Source organism: Diplotaxodon limnothrissa, linkage group LG2 (genome assembly GCF_057381915.1).
Source record: "Diplotaxodon limnothrissa isolate DT_005_m linkage group LG2, D_limnothrissa_male_GT1.1, whole genome shotgun sequence".
In the NCBI taxonomy this organism is placed as follows: domain Eukaryota; kingdom Metazoa; phylum Chordata; class Actinopteri; order Cichliformes; family Cichlidae; genus Diplotaxodon; species Diplotaxodon limnothrissa.
In genome coordinates, this window is record NC_140597.1 from 6,191,593 (window position 1) to 6,207,825 (window position 16,233).

Below are 16,233 nucleotides of genomic sequence, written 5' to 3' on the forward strand. Positions count from 1 at the left end.
TCACCAAGTGTCACCACCATTATAAAGGCAGAAGTCCCTAGTCTGGAGCATTCAGATTTGTATAAGCACAATGCCATAATCTTGTATGTTCATGACCTGTTTAGAACGATTGGCAGGAAAAAAGCCTTTTTCTTCTAAAAAGAGCACATCAGCACAGCTGAGGTTTGCAAAGTTACATCTGAACGAATTACAGGACATGTGGAACATCTGCACTAAGTAAAAAAACATCAGGAGAAGCATTTCATACCAACCATGAACTACCAACTGTCATGGTGATGGAGGGGTTATGGTTTGGGCTTGTTTTGCATCTATAGCAGCGATCCTCAACTGCCGGGCCACGGACTGGTACTGGTCGATGAGTCCTTTGGTACGGGGCCGCAAGAGTTGAGGCTTGGGTGTGAAATTTATAGTTTTTATCGTTTTTTTAGCATTTTTTTTTTATCGCTTTTATCGTTAACTCAGTTCCCCTGGGTCTTTCCCCATGTGTTATGAATAAATCTTTTTTTTTTTTTTTACACTGGTGCTGTTTTTTTGTTGTATTTATCGGCGTCACCTTACAGGCCGGTCCGTGAAAATATTGTCAGACATAAAATGGTTCGTGGCGCAAAAAAGTTATGGACTGCTGATCTACAGGATTTTGGATGCAACCTGAAATCACTGAGTGGCCCTGATCACTGTCTGTAGAACTGGCAGCTTGCACATCTGAAAAGTCCCATTCAGGGGACCCATTTTTGCATAGAAGGCCTTGAATGTATAAGCTAAACTGCATAATGCATATATTACAACAGAATGGTTTTGTATTAGAAGAGACTGGGACCTGAACTGGCCTCCCTGCAGTTCAGGCATTTCACCAGTTTCGATGCTTTCGATGTTCTATTGTGAATAAAATCTGTTTTGTTTTGTTTTTTAGATCTAAAACTTATTGCATTCTTTTTTATTTACATTTAAAGAGCTTCCAACTTTTCTGGAATTAATGTCGTATATATCAGAAAGCATTAGTCCAAGATTTTTGCTGCAACTTTCTACAAGGTGAACTATAGGGTGTTCTTGGTTTTTCACAGGAGTGCATGGAATCCTGTAAAAACTTTTTTCATCATCATTATCATTTTATGACTTCTAATTTTCACTTGATAATTTATAGTCACTGTGTCCATGCTCTAATTGTGACTATAAGTGCCTAAATAACTGGAAATTATAGGCAAGGCAAAGCTTCTTAACTTTTGTAAAAGAAATAATAATAATAAAGATATTTTTTTTAAAAAAAACCTAACAAAAAACAAAATAAGATTGTATTCAAGGTACACAAAGTTTAAAAAAAAAAAAAACTCATTAAAGTCATTGTTATCAGTGCAGTGTGGGTTGTGTGACCCTAATTGAGCTTCCAGCTACTCAAAGAAGCGTTAGCAAGTCCCTCATTGGAACTATGACCAAGCTATTGTGATATAAATTTAAAAAAATATCACACATCTGCTATTATTCTTATCCCAACCAACCTATAAAATGTTCGAGCATAAAGCCCCAATGTCTTCTAAAAGATTTAAAAGATTTATGAAAGATTTATCTTCATCACACATTCATTGATATCACTTTAATCCCATGGGCATTGATGTAGGTGAGGAGGACCTTTGCTCGCCTCTCGATAACATCAATTAGCTTGTCAATGCCCTGACGACCCCCTTGGCTTTCCCAGTATGTCTCGTCAAGGAACAGAGATTGGAGAAGTTTTTCCCTCAGTTTTCTGGTTTTCAGCACAGACACAGCTTGCTCTGGAAACCTAGAAAGGCATAAGAGGAAACAGGAGGAAGTGTAGTCACACTGTAATACTGTGCAGATTCTATACATTAAACATCCATTCGCTTCCGCTTTTCCTTTTCAGGGTCGCGGGGGGTGCTGGTGCCTATCCCAGCAGTCATAGGGCGAGAGGCGGGGTACACCCTGGACAGGTCGCCAGTCTGTCGCAGGGCCAACACACAGAGACAGACAACCACTCACACTCACATTCACTCCCGCATTCACACCTATGGGCAATTTAGATTTTTTAATTAACCTATCCACACAGGACTGTGGGAGGAAGCCGGAGTACCTGGGGAGAACCCACGCAAACATGGGGAGAACATGCAAACTCTAACCATGTAGCTATTTATAGGTTATTTCTAAGCCCAAACTCCCCAACAAGTTTCATCACATCTGACTTTCATTTTTGCAGAATGGAATTAGGCATGTCCAAAATGTAATTCTTCATAGATATGGTAAACATAGGTGGTGACATTGTGATTTAGCTAAACAGTTCCTGCAGTTCCTCTGGTCTGAAGATGCCAATGATAACAGAATGTTTCACTAAAGTCGACTATTAAATAAATTTGTGGAAGTGCCAAACCCATAAAAAATATTTAAGAGATGGCAAAATTAAATGTCTGTATTTTATACCAAGTGGTTATGACATGTTGTCTTTGTACATCAGCAACCTTGAAATCTGAAATGTTTTTGCTTTTTTCTTCTTGGCAGTAAAAACTGCATTTATACAATCACATAACTGGAGGTTTGTGTAACTAAAACATCACTTGAATCAAATGACGGGTTACTCATACTTTTAGCACATTGATGGGTTTTTTTGACATTTTAATAGCTTTTGAGTGGGTAAAAGCTCCCTTCATACAAATTAAATGAAAAGTGAGAACCGTATATCATGTGAAGCAATTGGACAAAGCCAATTAAATGAGTTTAGATTTTTACGCATTTATATTTTTCAGATAAACTTTGTATCATTACTGCTCAGAATTTGCTTAGAATAAAATGTCAAACATTGGTTATTTTGGCTTTGAGAAAAGTCAGCGAGATAACACCTCTTCTGATCTACATGAAATTAAAGTTCAAGTTCAAATTTTATTTACCACATGCAGGTTGCCCTGCAGTGGAATGAATCCGCCCCCGACCTTACACACACAACACAGACATCACATGGGGATACAAGTCAGAGAACGGTTGCATTACAGAAAACCACTGAAATGTACACTACAATGGGAAAAATAGATATTTATTGTATCCTATGATCTTTCATCGTCTTTTATTTAGAATTTAGCTTTTATGGCTTTATCTTACATGAATGCCAGAATGGAAGGTACATTTTTGCTGGTGAAAACAAGGATTCACATTATGTGTCACATTCATAAACATGTTCTTGCCATACCACAGATTCTCTGCTGTCTCCTTAGCGAGTCCCTGATTTATTGATCAAAAGGATGGATGAAATGAAAGGGATGCCTGTGAAGTGTACGTTTACAAATCCACATAGACCTGTGGTGCATAAAGCGATGTGTTCTCATCATGGGATGTCTAATAATGCAGAAGATGTCTTTTGGCATGTGTTTCTTCACAAACTGCACACTCGACCTGCAAACTACCACTTTTTTTTTAACATTTAAAGTATTGTAACATTATAAGTTAGAATTGAAAATTTTAAATCATAAAGTACACTTTTAACTTTAAAGTTTAAAAATTCACAACCTGCAGTCACTGATTTGTGTGTGGGTTGGCCAATTACTGTGAACCAAATTCAGAGTTTCCGAGCAGATTTGGCATAGATCCCAGATGGAGATTTAAATATGCTTGTTGAGTGTGCTGGAAATTTTCAAATATGTTGTCAAGGGCGGAAATGAGAAAAACAGCTGCTGAAAGCAGCTAAATCCAGACTGTCCACAGATGTTCCTACTCTGTGTGGACATTTTTTTTATCTCAAAAAATAAGTACCAATACACAACTCAGGGTCATTGTTTTGAATGTTGTGCAGATTTTTTTCTTTTTTTACAAATGTAGAAGACTGTCTGACAAATTATTACTTTTAAACAAGTTGATCTATATGTAAACAGCAAACTGGATTTACACAATTACTTGTTGCTTGCACAGTTTTCAGTGTGTAATCGTTTTAAAGACATTGAAGCTCAAACAACACTTGTAGTATAAACAGCAGCTTTATCACTTGAAGGACATGTTTCAGCCTCTGGCCTTTTTCTGATATATAATTATTTGTAAACATCTGATTGAAATTAATTTGATCTATAGCTCATAATAAACAAATCATATAATCTATTTCATTATTCAACACTGCATGGCCAAGGGATTAAAGCTGTATTTTAGGCTAGGAATATATAGTAGTAGGAATATATAATGTTTTTTTAAAACATTATATATTTAAACAGGTTAATTAATTATTAATTCATGTTAATGCTCCAAACTTACTCTTTGATTCCCGCCAACAGCCTGAAGTCCAAGTTGTCCTCATTACGGTCAAAGAATCCCTTGTTGTTGGTGAAGACCAGGTGTCTGGGGTTGTGGCTCCTGTAGATGATGTTTTCTAGCTGTATGTGGTTAGCATCTTGACATTTAGCATGGTAACCCAGTTCAATGCACACATCCTGCTGCCGAGGCCTGAACCCACAGCAACCCTGGTCCAGGCGGTTGTTAATCTAAAAATACAGTTCACACATTTCTTCATTAAATGTTTGGAGATGATATTTTGAGACTAAGAGTGCAGTTCAGAGTGGCATTCACAGAGTTTTCTTATTCAATGGGTTTTCTTTTGCGTTTTTATATTTTTAATGACAAAGGTAAGCACAGTTTTACTCTGAATGGGCTTACTTTGCATTTCTGATGATCTCTCTTTATCATGATCTAAATAATAATTTCATGAATAGATAACATTCAGCTGGCAGTGAAAGAATACAAACCTAGAGAGGGCTGGCAATTGCACTGACTCTATTGTACCACTAGTTTACTGGACATCAACATCAACTAGTCATGTAGACTGCTGAGTCACATGACTGTACAGGAAACTCACTTAAGTATATCAGGCTTCTCCACAGGGAATGACAACCCTATATTTAGCTACAGCCCTCATCCATTCTTAATCCGTTATGTGAAATCACTTGAGTTGTGGAGGTTTCAGACAGTGCTGTCAGAGTAAGACAAGCTGAAATGTCACAGATGGGACTAAATGCTGCTCACAGGCGTGGTTTTCTAAGGCCTGAGGTTTAGGGTAACCTGGATGAATAAGCATTTGTAAGGCTTTGAATTGGACAAAAATGAAATAGATCCTTATTACCTTGCAAACAAGCATCCATGCAGCTAATAGTAATAAAACAGAGCTTTTCCAGAGCTGTCACAGAAATACAAATGTTATTTGTAGCTTGACTTGATGAAAAATTAGAATTTATTAGTTATTCAAATATCTAAGACGATCGTCTGCCTTAACACTGTAGGGTGCTGGTGTGTTACATTTAACAGAAAACTCAATTGCCATAATAATAACAATAATATTAATAATAATAAAGTTAGACTAAAACTCATTGGAAGTTATTATTGGTTTTAAAATTTATTTTATTTGAAATATAAAACAAGGCAAATATATATATATATAGACATTCTCAGTTTCCTTCATGTCATGCTAGTTGTTGTTAGAAGAACTGTATGAGTTACATTAACTTTAGTGTGCAGGCATTTTGATCTACAAAACGAGAGGCTAAGTCAGAATTTAAAAAAAAAGTACTTTTGTGATAAGAGAGGAGTTTCTTTTCAGTTCACTAATGTCTTTGACAAGATGTTTTGTAACAATGAGGAAATATATGTGAATGATCAAAGTTGTGCCACCATGACCTCAACAGACAATTTAACTTATAAAGATTGTCAGTGTTTCCGAATAAGTATTTTAAGATTCGTCTGTCTACTTTGGTTTCTCTGTCATGATGATGGGGTAAAATGAGTAGTTCTCATAAAATGTGATTTACTGAGGCCTCCCATACAGGAAGCAAGAGCTCTCTTCAGCCAAATGACAATACCACTGAGAATTGTTTTTCTTAATCAGATATTGGAGCACATTTTCTTTAACAGTTACCTGTAACAAAAAGTCAAACAGAGCAAGTTTGCTCCATTCATAGTGATGAATTGCAGAGCAGCCAGAATCAGACTTTGGGCTGATGTTTTGTTGCCAACATCTCTGTTTAAGGGAGTTCTGGTACTCCCCCCATGTTAACTTCAAACTGGTCAAACCTGCAGCAAGGCCTGCAGGGTATAGAGATGCATCCCATGACACAACTGGACAGGACTGCCCATCTAAAGAGGGAGGAAAGAATAATTACATGCTTAGTGTTAGGTATTTTAGTACCATGGTAGCATTTACTGGATATTGTTTTATAGTGACATTATACAGGAAAACTCTGTCATTCAATAAGGCCCCTTTGTTTTAGTTATTTTTCTCTTTGACCCAAGAATTGATGTGTGAGAATCACAGGCTGGTACAAGGTTGAAATACCACAGAGATCACTCCCTCAGCTACATTAGTTTCTTAATCTTTTAGGAGACGCCTGTTGAGGCCAAATGGTTTGTTTCAGATTTCACTAATGTAAGAACTCTTTGTTTTGTGCCTTGAAAATATGTCGCTGAGATAATCACAATTGTAGCTGAACTGATACACTACACAAAGGATGCTTCTTCACCCAAGGGCAGGAAGACGCTCCCTTATCTTGGTCTGTACTGGTTTAAACTGATAATCTGCTGTCTCATGAATTTTACCCTCTATATAAACTGTTGTACTTGTGAATAAAGTTGAGTCAATTTGGGAAGACAATCTAAAGCAGTCTCTGTTTTCTTGTTCTCCCAAGCTGCTCCCGAGCTCGTACTAACACGCTGAATGGCATGCTTGAATATTACTTGAGAATATATTTGACTGTGTTACAGACTAAGGGACATTCTCTGCTGATAGGTGAAGGTACATTCTCTGCTGATAGACGTCCACGCCTCGAAGGAAGTCGATCCACGGATTAGGCCTTGGAAACCGTTTCCTTCGCTTAGATTTTAGCAGCTGTTTCTGTTATTAACCAGAAAAAGTCTATAAACACTTTTTACACTCATGTTACCAGAACTTATTCCCTGCAATGATGAAGACTGTCCACACACCGATTATCATATTTGCACCCCAAGACCAAATAATGAACTAACTCATAGACATGTAAAAATATTTCTAAATGTATTATGCTAAAAATAAAAAGAGACAGACATTTCCCATAGATGGAAAAAAAATGGTTATGCAAGAAAATGAGGAAAGAGGGCAGAGGTATCCTGTCACTAGCTGAATATGGCCCCGAAATCTGTTTAAACCCTTGGGCTGACACTTTGTGACGTCATCATGTAAAATACATTATTTGCGCTATTTATGAAAAAGGAGGATGTTAGTACTTTTTGGTCCTCTCTTCCCCTGAATATGTGTATAAAATGTGTATTCCCTCAGTTTTTGTTCCTTCTTTACTATTAATGTTATAAAATGACAATGAGCAATGTGAATAATGTTTTTCCATTGAATATGAATTAGGATTAGGTAGTCTTGCTCAAAGACCTAAAAAAAAAAATATATATATATATATATATATATATATATATATCACATCCACGAGGACACAATGTGCAGGTGACGTTTTGGTGTCCACCCCCAAAGAACAAGGTTCTTCTTGATTCCAAGCCTGAATGAATCTGTATTTCACATAGACCCCATTAGTGGGTTAAGGTAACAAATAAACAGTTTTTATGGTATGGCTAATCTGTAGGTTGCAGTTTCTGTCGCTATATCAATAGATACTGTAGTGACATTTGCACAGTATTCTTAGCATGATGAAACCAGGCAATGTAGTTAGAATAACCATAAACAAAACCGTATATTTTTAACAAGTGTCAAAAAAGAAAACTTTGTCCATGTGCTTGATGACCTACCGTATAAAAAGCGAAACTTTCTGCTTACAGCTGGCAACGTCCTATTAAGCCCCAGCACTCTGTCCAAATGAAAAGCAAAAACCTCTGTGGTATCCACCGGGCTGTGGATGACTCCACATTGCCCTCCGCATACAGTGCTCGTTTTTGCGTGCTGTTGGTTCGCCTGTTGAACGTTTGTCTCACCCTCAAATATCAGAAGCGAAAGAGCGTATCCATGAGAGACTTCTTTCATGCGCAAAACTTTGGCATCCGCAAGAAAGCGCATGGTTTTCACATCCTGTGCGCTGAACCATGGTGGCGGCCTTTGACTGTATATTCGAATTGAACTAATCTGAGAGTCTGCTTCTTCATGTTTATAAATTTTATGGCTTATATCCAGTGATTTATAGTCAACATCCATGGCTTCCTTCCGTGAAGTTATGGGTGCAAAGTTGCGCTTAATTTGTAACGCATCCCCCTCCAAAGTGCGACGTTTGTCCTGGGTAAAAGACAGATTGGAAGACTTATTTTTTCTCCCTTTTCTCCTCACTTTGGGTCGGATTGTACCTCTTATATGTGCTGGTTTTCGACGCTTAGTTTTTAAGGTTATGTACACCACGTTGTAGCGAGTCGGGACTATGAAGCTCGAATCGTTCTGCAAGTCTAGAGAGTGTGGCTGGCCATCGTTGATCTCCAAATTATACAATCCACGGGTGTGCCGGTACTTCTCATCAATCCTTCGGCTCCGGTGCAGTTGCGAGTATCCAACTTGTGAAAACACAAAAAGCAGATAGATTACACAGACAGACGCAATTATCAAACTTCTTTTTGAAAGAGGGCACCTGCGAAAGTTGCCGGTCAGTTTTAGAATAGGGAAAGTTAGCCAACAAAAGTCAGACTTCCCCATTAGAATTTATGTCATTATCACGACTTTGTCCTTTTTGCGACAAACTCTTACTGGGGAGGAGCGCAAAACTTCCGAGGATTTCTGTGAGTAGAATGGAGGGCACAACTGCGCAGTGAATGGAGGGTCATGCTTGGATACCACCCTTCTCGGAAATGAGAAGCAATTTAAACCTTATAGTTTTTTCTCTCCTTCTCTTCAGGTACAGACTTGGCCAATGAGAGCCTAAATTATCAAGTTTTTGGTTTTTAATTAATAATTCAGCCCCGAAAATAAAACACACACAGGCCATGTGATATTCAAACTTCATCAAGTGCACTGCAATATCCCTAAATTAACCTTTGATATTTCTATGTCACGCTATTAAAATCCACATCGAAGCCCATTAGGGTACACCACAACTCCTTATGAAGGTTTATAAGGGGTAATGTAAACGTGTTTTTGAACTTACGCGAGATATAGACATATTTTACAAAAACTGAAATAAGGAAGTTAAGCACTACACAACATATTAACTAGGTTGAAAATGAAATAGTTTAAAACTAAATATTTGATCGCTACATATTATTTGTATGCGTTTCAGGCGACATCTGGTGGTATACTGTCCTAATTCTTCATGGCAACTCCCAAAGCTGTTTACGTTGTGGAGACACAATAGCAGTAAAAAATTTCCTTAGGTGTTGGGAGAATGTGGGGTGGGCGCACCAGTCCACTTAGCCTACAGGATTTCCTTTTCTGAATTACAATAGTTGTGACCAGAGCTCGTCAATATAACTACAAGTGCTGTTTTCCTTGTCATTCATGGCCGACAAAGAGTAGGCCTAAACTAGACGATGTATAGTTAAAATAAATGTGTGTGTATGTATATATATATATATATATATATATATATATATATATATATATACTGTCGGCTATATATAAGCAAATACTATAAACAGCATTATTTTAAATGTCATAAGATAAATTACTCCAGAAAACAGACATGATAACAAGCCCTCATGGTTGTGTGTTTTCTTGTCTGTAAGTATATGCATATATGCGCTACATCCTCTGCAGCTGTTGTGTTACAAAGTGATTAGATAACTGGCAGCACCTGACTGACTTACCACTGCAGACACAGACAGCCTCCAGCAGTTTTTAATGTTGTAGACCTGAATTATCAAAAGCAAAACAAATATTCTGTTTTAACATGCTCCAAGCAAAATCCTTACTTTTTCTTTTATTCGTCTCTGCCTTATTGATTGCGAGCTGTCATATCGCTGAAGGTTTGTAAAGTATAATTGGTCTGTGATGAATAGGGGCTGCGTGTGGTTGCATTAGGTTAGTTTTTGTTTGAAGTCAGATTTGTTCTTTAACCTCTTGCTGTAAAAACTTTACAGGTGCAGAAGATGGCTACAAAAATGATGGAACCGGTGAACTGGAATCATTTAACATTACTTTTAACTCATCTAGGGCTATCTCACATTTTGCCTATGGAATTACTGCAAATATGGCTGCTGTATTTTTGTATGGAAGCAACTTCGTTCCTGTCAAAAGAGTAGAGACTGGCGATGGTGAGCATATAATTGTTTATTTTTCTGAGAGTTTGGATATTCTTATTTGTGTTATTTTTGGACAAAAGCTCCATTTTAAATGTTTACTTTCCAAGTGAGGAAAATCTACACTATTTTGCAAAGTTTTGAGACCATTTATCTTTGTGTTTTATTTACAGGTATGTTTTTTCAGTGGGTTACCTGTGCAGCAATATGGGTTGTATCTATGTTTGGAGACTTGATGCTTCAGTCACCCAAGTTCTGCCCATTTGCAATGCTTGGAGGTGTGCTTTGGGCCACAGGTATTGTGGAAGTTGAGGGGGGGGGGGTTGTTGTTGTTTGTTTGTTTTTTCTAATTTAACAACAAATAGTTTAATGCCAAAGGTTCCGGAAACTGGACTCTGGTGTCCAGCAGGATGTTGTTCTAAAATTAGGTTATTGATAGTCCCTTGTTGGACATGTGAACAGTTTTAGGGGTGAAATCAGTGTGACCCAATTTCATGCTTTAAATTCATAATGCTATGTGCTTAACGTTGAACAGATCAATGGGTATTTAGAGTGCAATACAAAATGTCCCTAAAACTTTTGTAGTGGCGAGTATTCATTAGTCATGTTGTTAAACAACAAACTGTTCAGGGAATAGTGTGACATAGTTGCTGAGGCAAGAACTGGGACATTGCAGTTCTCCAGGGTTTTCAAATTTGCCAGATCAAAACGTTTTTTAAAAAAATGAATTTAAAATGAATTGAATTGAAAGCTGCTTCATCATAATCTTTGCCATACCTTACTAGACAGAATCAAGTGCCACAGATGGACACAGACTGTTTGTTTCATGAATATCTCTAAATATCAGATATTCACTAGATCCTCATTCAGGTTTGATAGCATTTGATAGTCGATGAGGGTAGATGGCTTGAGTATGAATTGAGGCTGGGGTTTGGGGAAGACTTCAGAGGGGACTGGGAATGGCTCCTGGGTCAGTTAGACTCCATGTACTAATGAGAAGTGAATAAATAAAATATATTTTTGCATTCAGATATAGCAATGGAAATGGTGCAACCCTAACTTTGTCAGTAACAGTTACATGTTAACTTCTTCCATCTATCCATATGGTCTACAGGAAATGTAGCAGTTGTTCCATTTGTTAAAGCTATTGGCCTTGGTCTTGGCATCTTAATTTCGGGATCCTCTAATTTGTTGATGGGCTGGGCCAGTTCAAGGTGAGTTGAGTTAATGGAATGTACACTCTGGATTGTAAATAAAATAATCCTGTCTTTGCATGACTTGGATTGAATGAAAAATAACTGAATTGGTCACTGATTGTGTCTGTCCTAGATTTGGCTGGTTTGGGATTGCTGCACAGAACGTTTCACATCCAATATTAAATTATTGTGGAGCTGGGTTGTGTCTGCTAAGGTAAACCGCGTTTGGAATTGTAATGACCCAGCCTGTGTTGTTTATTTACCCCCACCCAAAAACAGTGATGGCTACTGTCTGCTGCTGTCATTTTTCAAACCATATCAGCTGGATGTACATGACACTTTTTTTTCCCTCCTTTGATTCAGTGGGCTGATCTTTTTCTTTGTGAAAGCGGATGTAGAGCTACTTCACAGTTCAGAAACAATTCCATTACTGATTGACAGAGTGAGTGTGTCACTGACTTATTTTTATCATCTTGTCGAAGTAGGTTGATTTTAGAAAATACTTTCTTTTTATTTTCTTCCTATTCACTCAAGGCAAAAACTACTTTGTCTTAAAGCCTGTCATCACTTTATCATGTATTTTGTGTGGTGTACATACAAATTGGGTCGATGTTTCTCTTTGCAGAGAACAAATTCAGGAAGCTATGGACAAAATTCCTCTGAATCCTGGATCGACACTATTGGACCAAAGAGCAAACGATTCATGTGAGCTCATCTCAATAGGAGCCTCTCAGATGTGTGCATTATTACTATTAGCATTTTTCATTGCTGACAAACAATGGCTACAGCAGCCACTCTGTCATGGATTTTAAATCATAGATGAATGAATACAATTTTACGCTTTTTAATTATTGAAAAAGTAATAAAAAGTAAAACAATTCATTTACATTGCATCTTTTAGTTAGTCTTAGTTATTTGTTTAGAAGCTGCCTGCCAGTGTGGTTTTTAGGTGTAACAAGTTTTAAGTCATGACTAAAAACAGTTTCACACATGACAACCTTGCTCTTACTGTGAGTTTTTGTTTTAGCAGCAGAAAAAGACTTAAAATGTGAGCACCAGGCTGTAAATGTAGCAGTCACAGCCGATATTCAATAAATGTAAAAAAAAAACAGAGTGCAAAAATAACATCACTTTTGTGCAGTGTTTTCCTGCATACCCATTTACCCAAGCACTGTCAGTTTTTATCGGCTCTTTGCAATATCTTGGAATTAACCATAGAAATTGAATGATGTATCAGTGGAGATTTAAAATGCATTCTTCATCCAGTTCCTCAATGTATTCTGCCTCCTTTTCACCAGTGGTTTTCTCCTTGCTGTTGTGGCGGGCCTCATGTATGCTTTCTCCATCATACCGGTCCTGTACATTAAGAGCAATTCTGTGCACCATGACAGCATGTTCTATGAATCCAGTGTCTATGGTATGTTTTCTACTCAGGTACCACTTTATGCTGCACTTTTTTTTTTTGCAAAGCTGGCTTGAAGGAAGTATTGAAGAAAATACATTTATCATAGATATAAGGATGGATCCAGTTGCTGCTTGATGAAATACTAGTCCCTCCTGAGAACCAGGTGTAATATTTCCAACTTAATTCCCGTTTCTATCTTTCTATCACAGATCTCGACTATGTTCATGCACACTGCTGTGGTATTTTCATTGCAAGCACTGTGTACTTTGCCATCTACTGCGCTGCCATGAATACAAAGCCGAAGCTTTACTCCAGAGCTGTACTTCCAGGTAGAACATTATTTCTGAAAAGGCACTCTTCCAAAGCCTATTGTATGACCGTGATCTTTAGTAATTAATGATTGGGCTGCTTGGAACAAATTTGGAATTCTACTCAGGTTACTGAGTGATGATTTATTGTGAACAAGCAATCAATGTGTTTCCTTGAAGAGACTGAATTTATATTTTTAAATTACTCTAGCCTTTTTTTTTTTTTTTTTTTTTTCTCCAGTGTTTATGAACATGCACTTTGTATGAAAGCTTTCAGTAGCCGTTTTGTTTTTTGTTTGTTTTTTTTTTCCTTTCCCATGACTGGAGGGGGGAATGTCAGTCCAAATTTTTCTAAAATGTATATTCAGTGACATGAAGTTTAAAGTGTGTGTGTGTGTGTGTGTGTGTGTGTGTGTGTGTGTGTGTGTGTGTGTTTTGTTTTTTTTAATTGTTTTCTCAGCGTTCCAATTTTGAATAGTTACAATTTTGCGATTATGTGATGTATGTATGGCAAAAAAGTGGAAACAAGCTTCCATAGTTTTGTTTACTTTCTCTGAGTTCAGGTTCACACCCTACTTGTATACTGGCAGTCGATCAGCGTCACCCTGTTATTACTACTTATTGTGCCAGGTTGCCCTTTACTGTCACTTTTTCAATGGTCAGGGTTGTCAGATGGACTAGACACAAAAGGTAAGACTTTACCCAAAAATATACAGCAGGTCAATCTTGTGGGAAAAAAATCTTTTAAAGCTAATTTTAACCTCTTCCTGTGTGGTTTTGGTATGGCAGGTTTTTGTTTTTTTGGGTTTTTTTTTTTTTTTTGGTTAAATAGCATATTTTATGACACCCTGAGATGTGTACCTTTTTAGAACCAAGCTAGTTCCAAAGGTACATAGAGAGTAAAAAATGTGGGGGTTAAGAATATTAGAGTGAAAATGTCAAACAAAAAACCCTGAAGCCTTGAACAAAGTACAAAACTAACAGATTTCTATAATGTGTCATACATTTCTCACAGAAGGGAGAGCAGTCTGGATACATTTTGTGAATTCTTTCCCTTGAGTAATGTAACCTGTGTACAATTTTATACTGAATTAGGCAATGACGGGAATTAACAAAAAGCATATTTATGTTGCGTAAGACCTCCTGCCAACAATCTTCCGATAGGGAGATCATATAACGGCATGTCACTTGTCCTGTGGCGACTCATAGACACACACTGTGTTCATATTGCTAATCTCTTATTTTGGTTTTTGGTTTTGTTTTGTTTTTTCCTTTCTAGATCAAAGGAATCATAGGAATGTTGTTTGTTTGTTTGTTTGTTTGTTTTTAATGCATTTTTACTCAAACATAAGTACCTTACGGTCTCCTCTTGCTCTTCAGGTCTGTTGTCTGGACTGATGTGGGCAATTGGGACATACTGCTGGTTCCTGGCCAATAACTACCTGAATTCTGTCATTACATTTCCAATTGTCACAGTGGTAAGTGCAACATATTCTGACAGCTGGGAGGATTCAATTAATAAGTAAAACAATGAACATTCTGAAACCACTTGGACTGCAGATTGATATTGAAGGTTTTCACATTGTTCTGCATTACATGAATATTTTCAAAAGAAGTTGGATCTAAAATACTGACAGCATTTTAAGGGTGTGTCAGAGAGACTTAATTTATCCCCAAGGGCAATTAAGATGATACCTTGTCGACCTTGTTTTGTATACAATACAAAAACATCACATTGGGGAGACAGGTCAGGCTAGGTTTCACTGACCGGTCGTTAGCACGAGCAGCGACCCAAACTGAAACAATGGAAAATGCACAACATGAGGAAAGAAGAGGGGGGAAGAAAAAAAAGAAAAGAAAAAAAAAAACTCCCCCCAGAATGAACTCCAACAGGGAGATCAGTTTGACAACAGGGAAAAAAAAAAATACCTGAGCACATGGATCATGACATCTCACAACACAGAAGACATAAGCTATTGAGCTACGATTTGCAGCTTTCTTACCAAATTGCATTTCCCCAGAAGCAATGTAGCTGGGGTAAAGCATGTTGCAACAAGATCAATTAAGTGTATCCTTCATACATGGAAAAAGCCATTAGGGCTTAAATATCATAATCTAGATTGTCTATTGCATTGAACCTTTAGTGAATGTTCGATGTGTATGCACAGCATAAAGTGCTAAACGGATCAGACACTGTTGGAACAAATGGCTAACCCATTTATATCCTGTTCTTTTAAGCTGGTACTTTAGTTTCATCAAGTCAATGGTCTAAGCTCAAACAGCTTGTTTGGTTTCCTTTCTTCAGGGCTATGGTCTGGTTGCTGCTCTGTGGGGGTGCCTGGTGTTTAAAGAGATTAAGGTAACGATCAAAATATTAGCTAGTCTTGTTTCTTGACTGTACAGTAGCTCAAAGGCTTGCATGTAAGTGTGCCGTTTACAAAGGGGAGATTCTAAACAATATCAAGTTAAACTGCAGTTGATCAGGAAGGCATTTACCATCCCAAAAGGAGGAATTTTTAATTAAATGTTTCTGAGAAAAATCATCCTCAGATGATTAACTTCTCCCACTTTCTTTCCGCAGGGCTTGGCGAACTGCCTGATCTTCTCATTGGCCTCATGTGTTGTGCTGACCGGATCTGTGCTGACTGCCATATCAAATCTCTAATAATGCAGAACAGTCAAACATCTAATTTTCTCCATTTTTGTTTTCTGTATCAGTGAGGAGAAAAGGCAGTGTTTGCTTTTTATAAATGCATTAAATCATGTTTAGAAAAATTGAAATATAATTATAAACCTTTTTAGTTGCATAGCAGAAACCTTATGCTCTGCAGTTAACTGTTAGGAAAATATTTAAAGTGGATTTGCGTCTGGACTTTGAAAATCTATTTGGTTTGTTACTAACAAATAAATAGCACAAATGTCACATTTAATGCATCACACAGCAGCTGCTGTTTTCACTAATCGGGACTGGCTTTTCCAGCATTGCAGAGGTTGTGTATATATGCCACTGAGGTCTACTTTACAGATGTAAGAAAAAGATGGTTAATGCTAGACTGAATACTGCAAAATTGCTATTAAAACACTTGAAATTCCACCAATAGCATCTCTCACATTTCCTGGGGTTTGTATGCAGAAAAAGATGGTC

General features: G+C 37.4%; 2 protein-coding genes across 2 annotated transcripts; one reads left to right on the plus strand and one right to left on the minus strand.

Annotated features, from left to right (window-relative positions):
* Positions 1 to 1,342: 1,342 nt before the first annotated feature.
* On the minus strand, positions 1,343 to 8,674 carry gask1b (golgi associated kinase 1B). Its single transcript, XM_085366287.1, has 4 exons — positions 7,756 to 8,674; positions 5,888 to 6,105; positions 4,237 to 4,463; positions 1,343 to 1,774 (listed from the first exon to the last, which is right to left on the minus strand). The coding sequence occupies exons 1-4, from the start codon at positions 8,639 to 8,641 to the stop codon at positions 1,567 to 1,569; spliced, it is 1,539 nt and encodes a 512-aa protein (XP_085222413.1). The 5' UTR covers positions 8,642 to 8,674; the 3' UTR covers positions 1,343 to 1,566.
* A 1,156-nt stretch (positions 8,675 to 9,830) lies between these two features.
* Positions 9,831 to 15,753, plus strand: tmem144b (transmembrane protein 144b). Its single transcript, XM_085366299.1, has 12 exons — positions 9,831 to 9,906; positions 10,021 to 10,194; positions 10,353 to 10,475; positions 11,294 to 11,393; positions 11,509 to 11,589; positions 11,739 to 11,817; positions 12,001 to 12,080; positions 12,674 to 12,792; positions 12,990 to 13,109; positions 14,469 to 14,566; positions 15,394 to 15,447; positions 15,670 to 15,753. The coding sequence occupies exons 1-12, from the start codon at positions 9,831 to 9,833 to the stop codon at positions 15,751 to 15,753; spliced, it is 1,188 nt and encodes a 395-aa protein (XP_085222425.1).
* The last annotated feature ends 480 nt before the right edge of the window (positions 15,754 to 16,233 follow it).

What these genes read in the sequence shown, in the direction of transcription:
- tmem144b (XM_085366299.1), top strand. Translation starts at nt 9,831, where the DNA reads ATGCTCCAAGCAAAATCCTTACTTTTTCTTTTATTCGTCTCTGCCTTA. An exon ending in AAGAGTAGAGACTGGCGATG is followed by an intron (nt 10,195 to 10,352) that starts GTGAGCATATAA and finishes TTTTATTTACAG; the next exon opens with GTATGTTTTTTCAGTGGGTT. An exon ending in CATTTCCAATTGTCACAGTG is followed by an intron (nt 14,567 to 15,393) that starts GTAAGTGCAACA and finishes TCCTTTCTTCAG; the next exon opens with GGCTATGGTCTGGTTGCTGC.
- gask1b (XM_085366287.1), bottom strand. Translation starts at nt 8,641, where the DNA reads ATGGGGAAGTCTGACTTTTGTTGGCTAACTTTCCCTATTCTAAAACTG. An exon ending in TGTTTGACTTTTTGTTACAG is followed by an intron (nt 4,464 to 5,887) that starts GTAACTGTTAAA and finishes CTGTATTTTTAG; the next exon opens with ATTAACAACCGCCTGGACCA. An exon ending in CTGTTGGCGGGAATCAAAGA is followed by an intron (nt 1,775 to 4,236) that starts GTAAGTTTGGAG and finishes ATGCCTTTCTAG; the next exon opens with GTTTCCAGAGCAAGCTGTGT.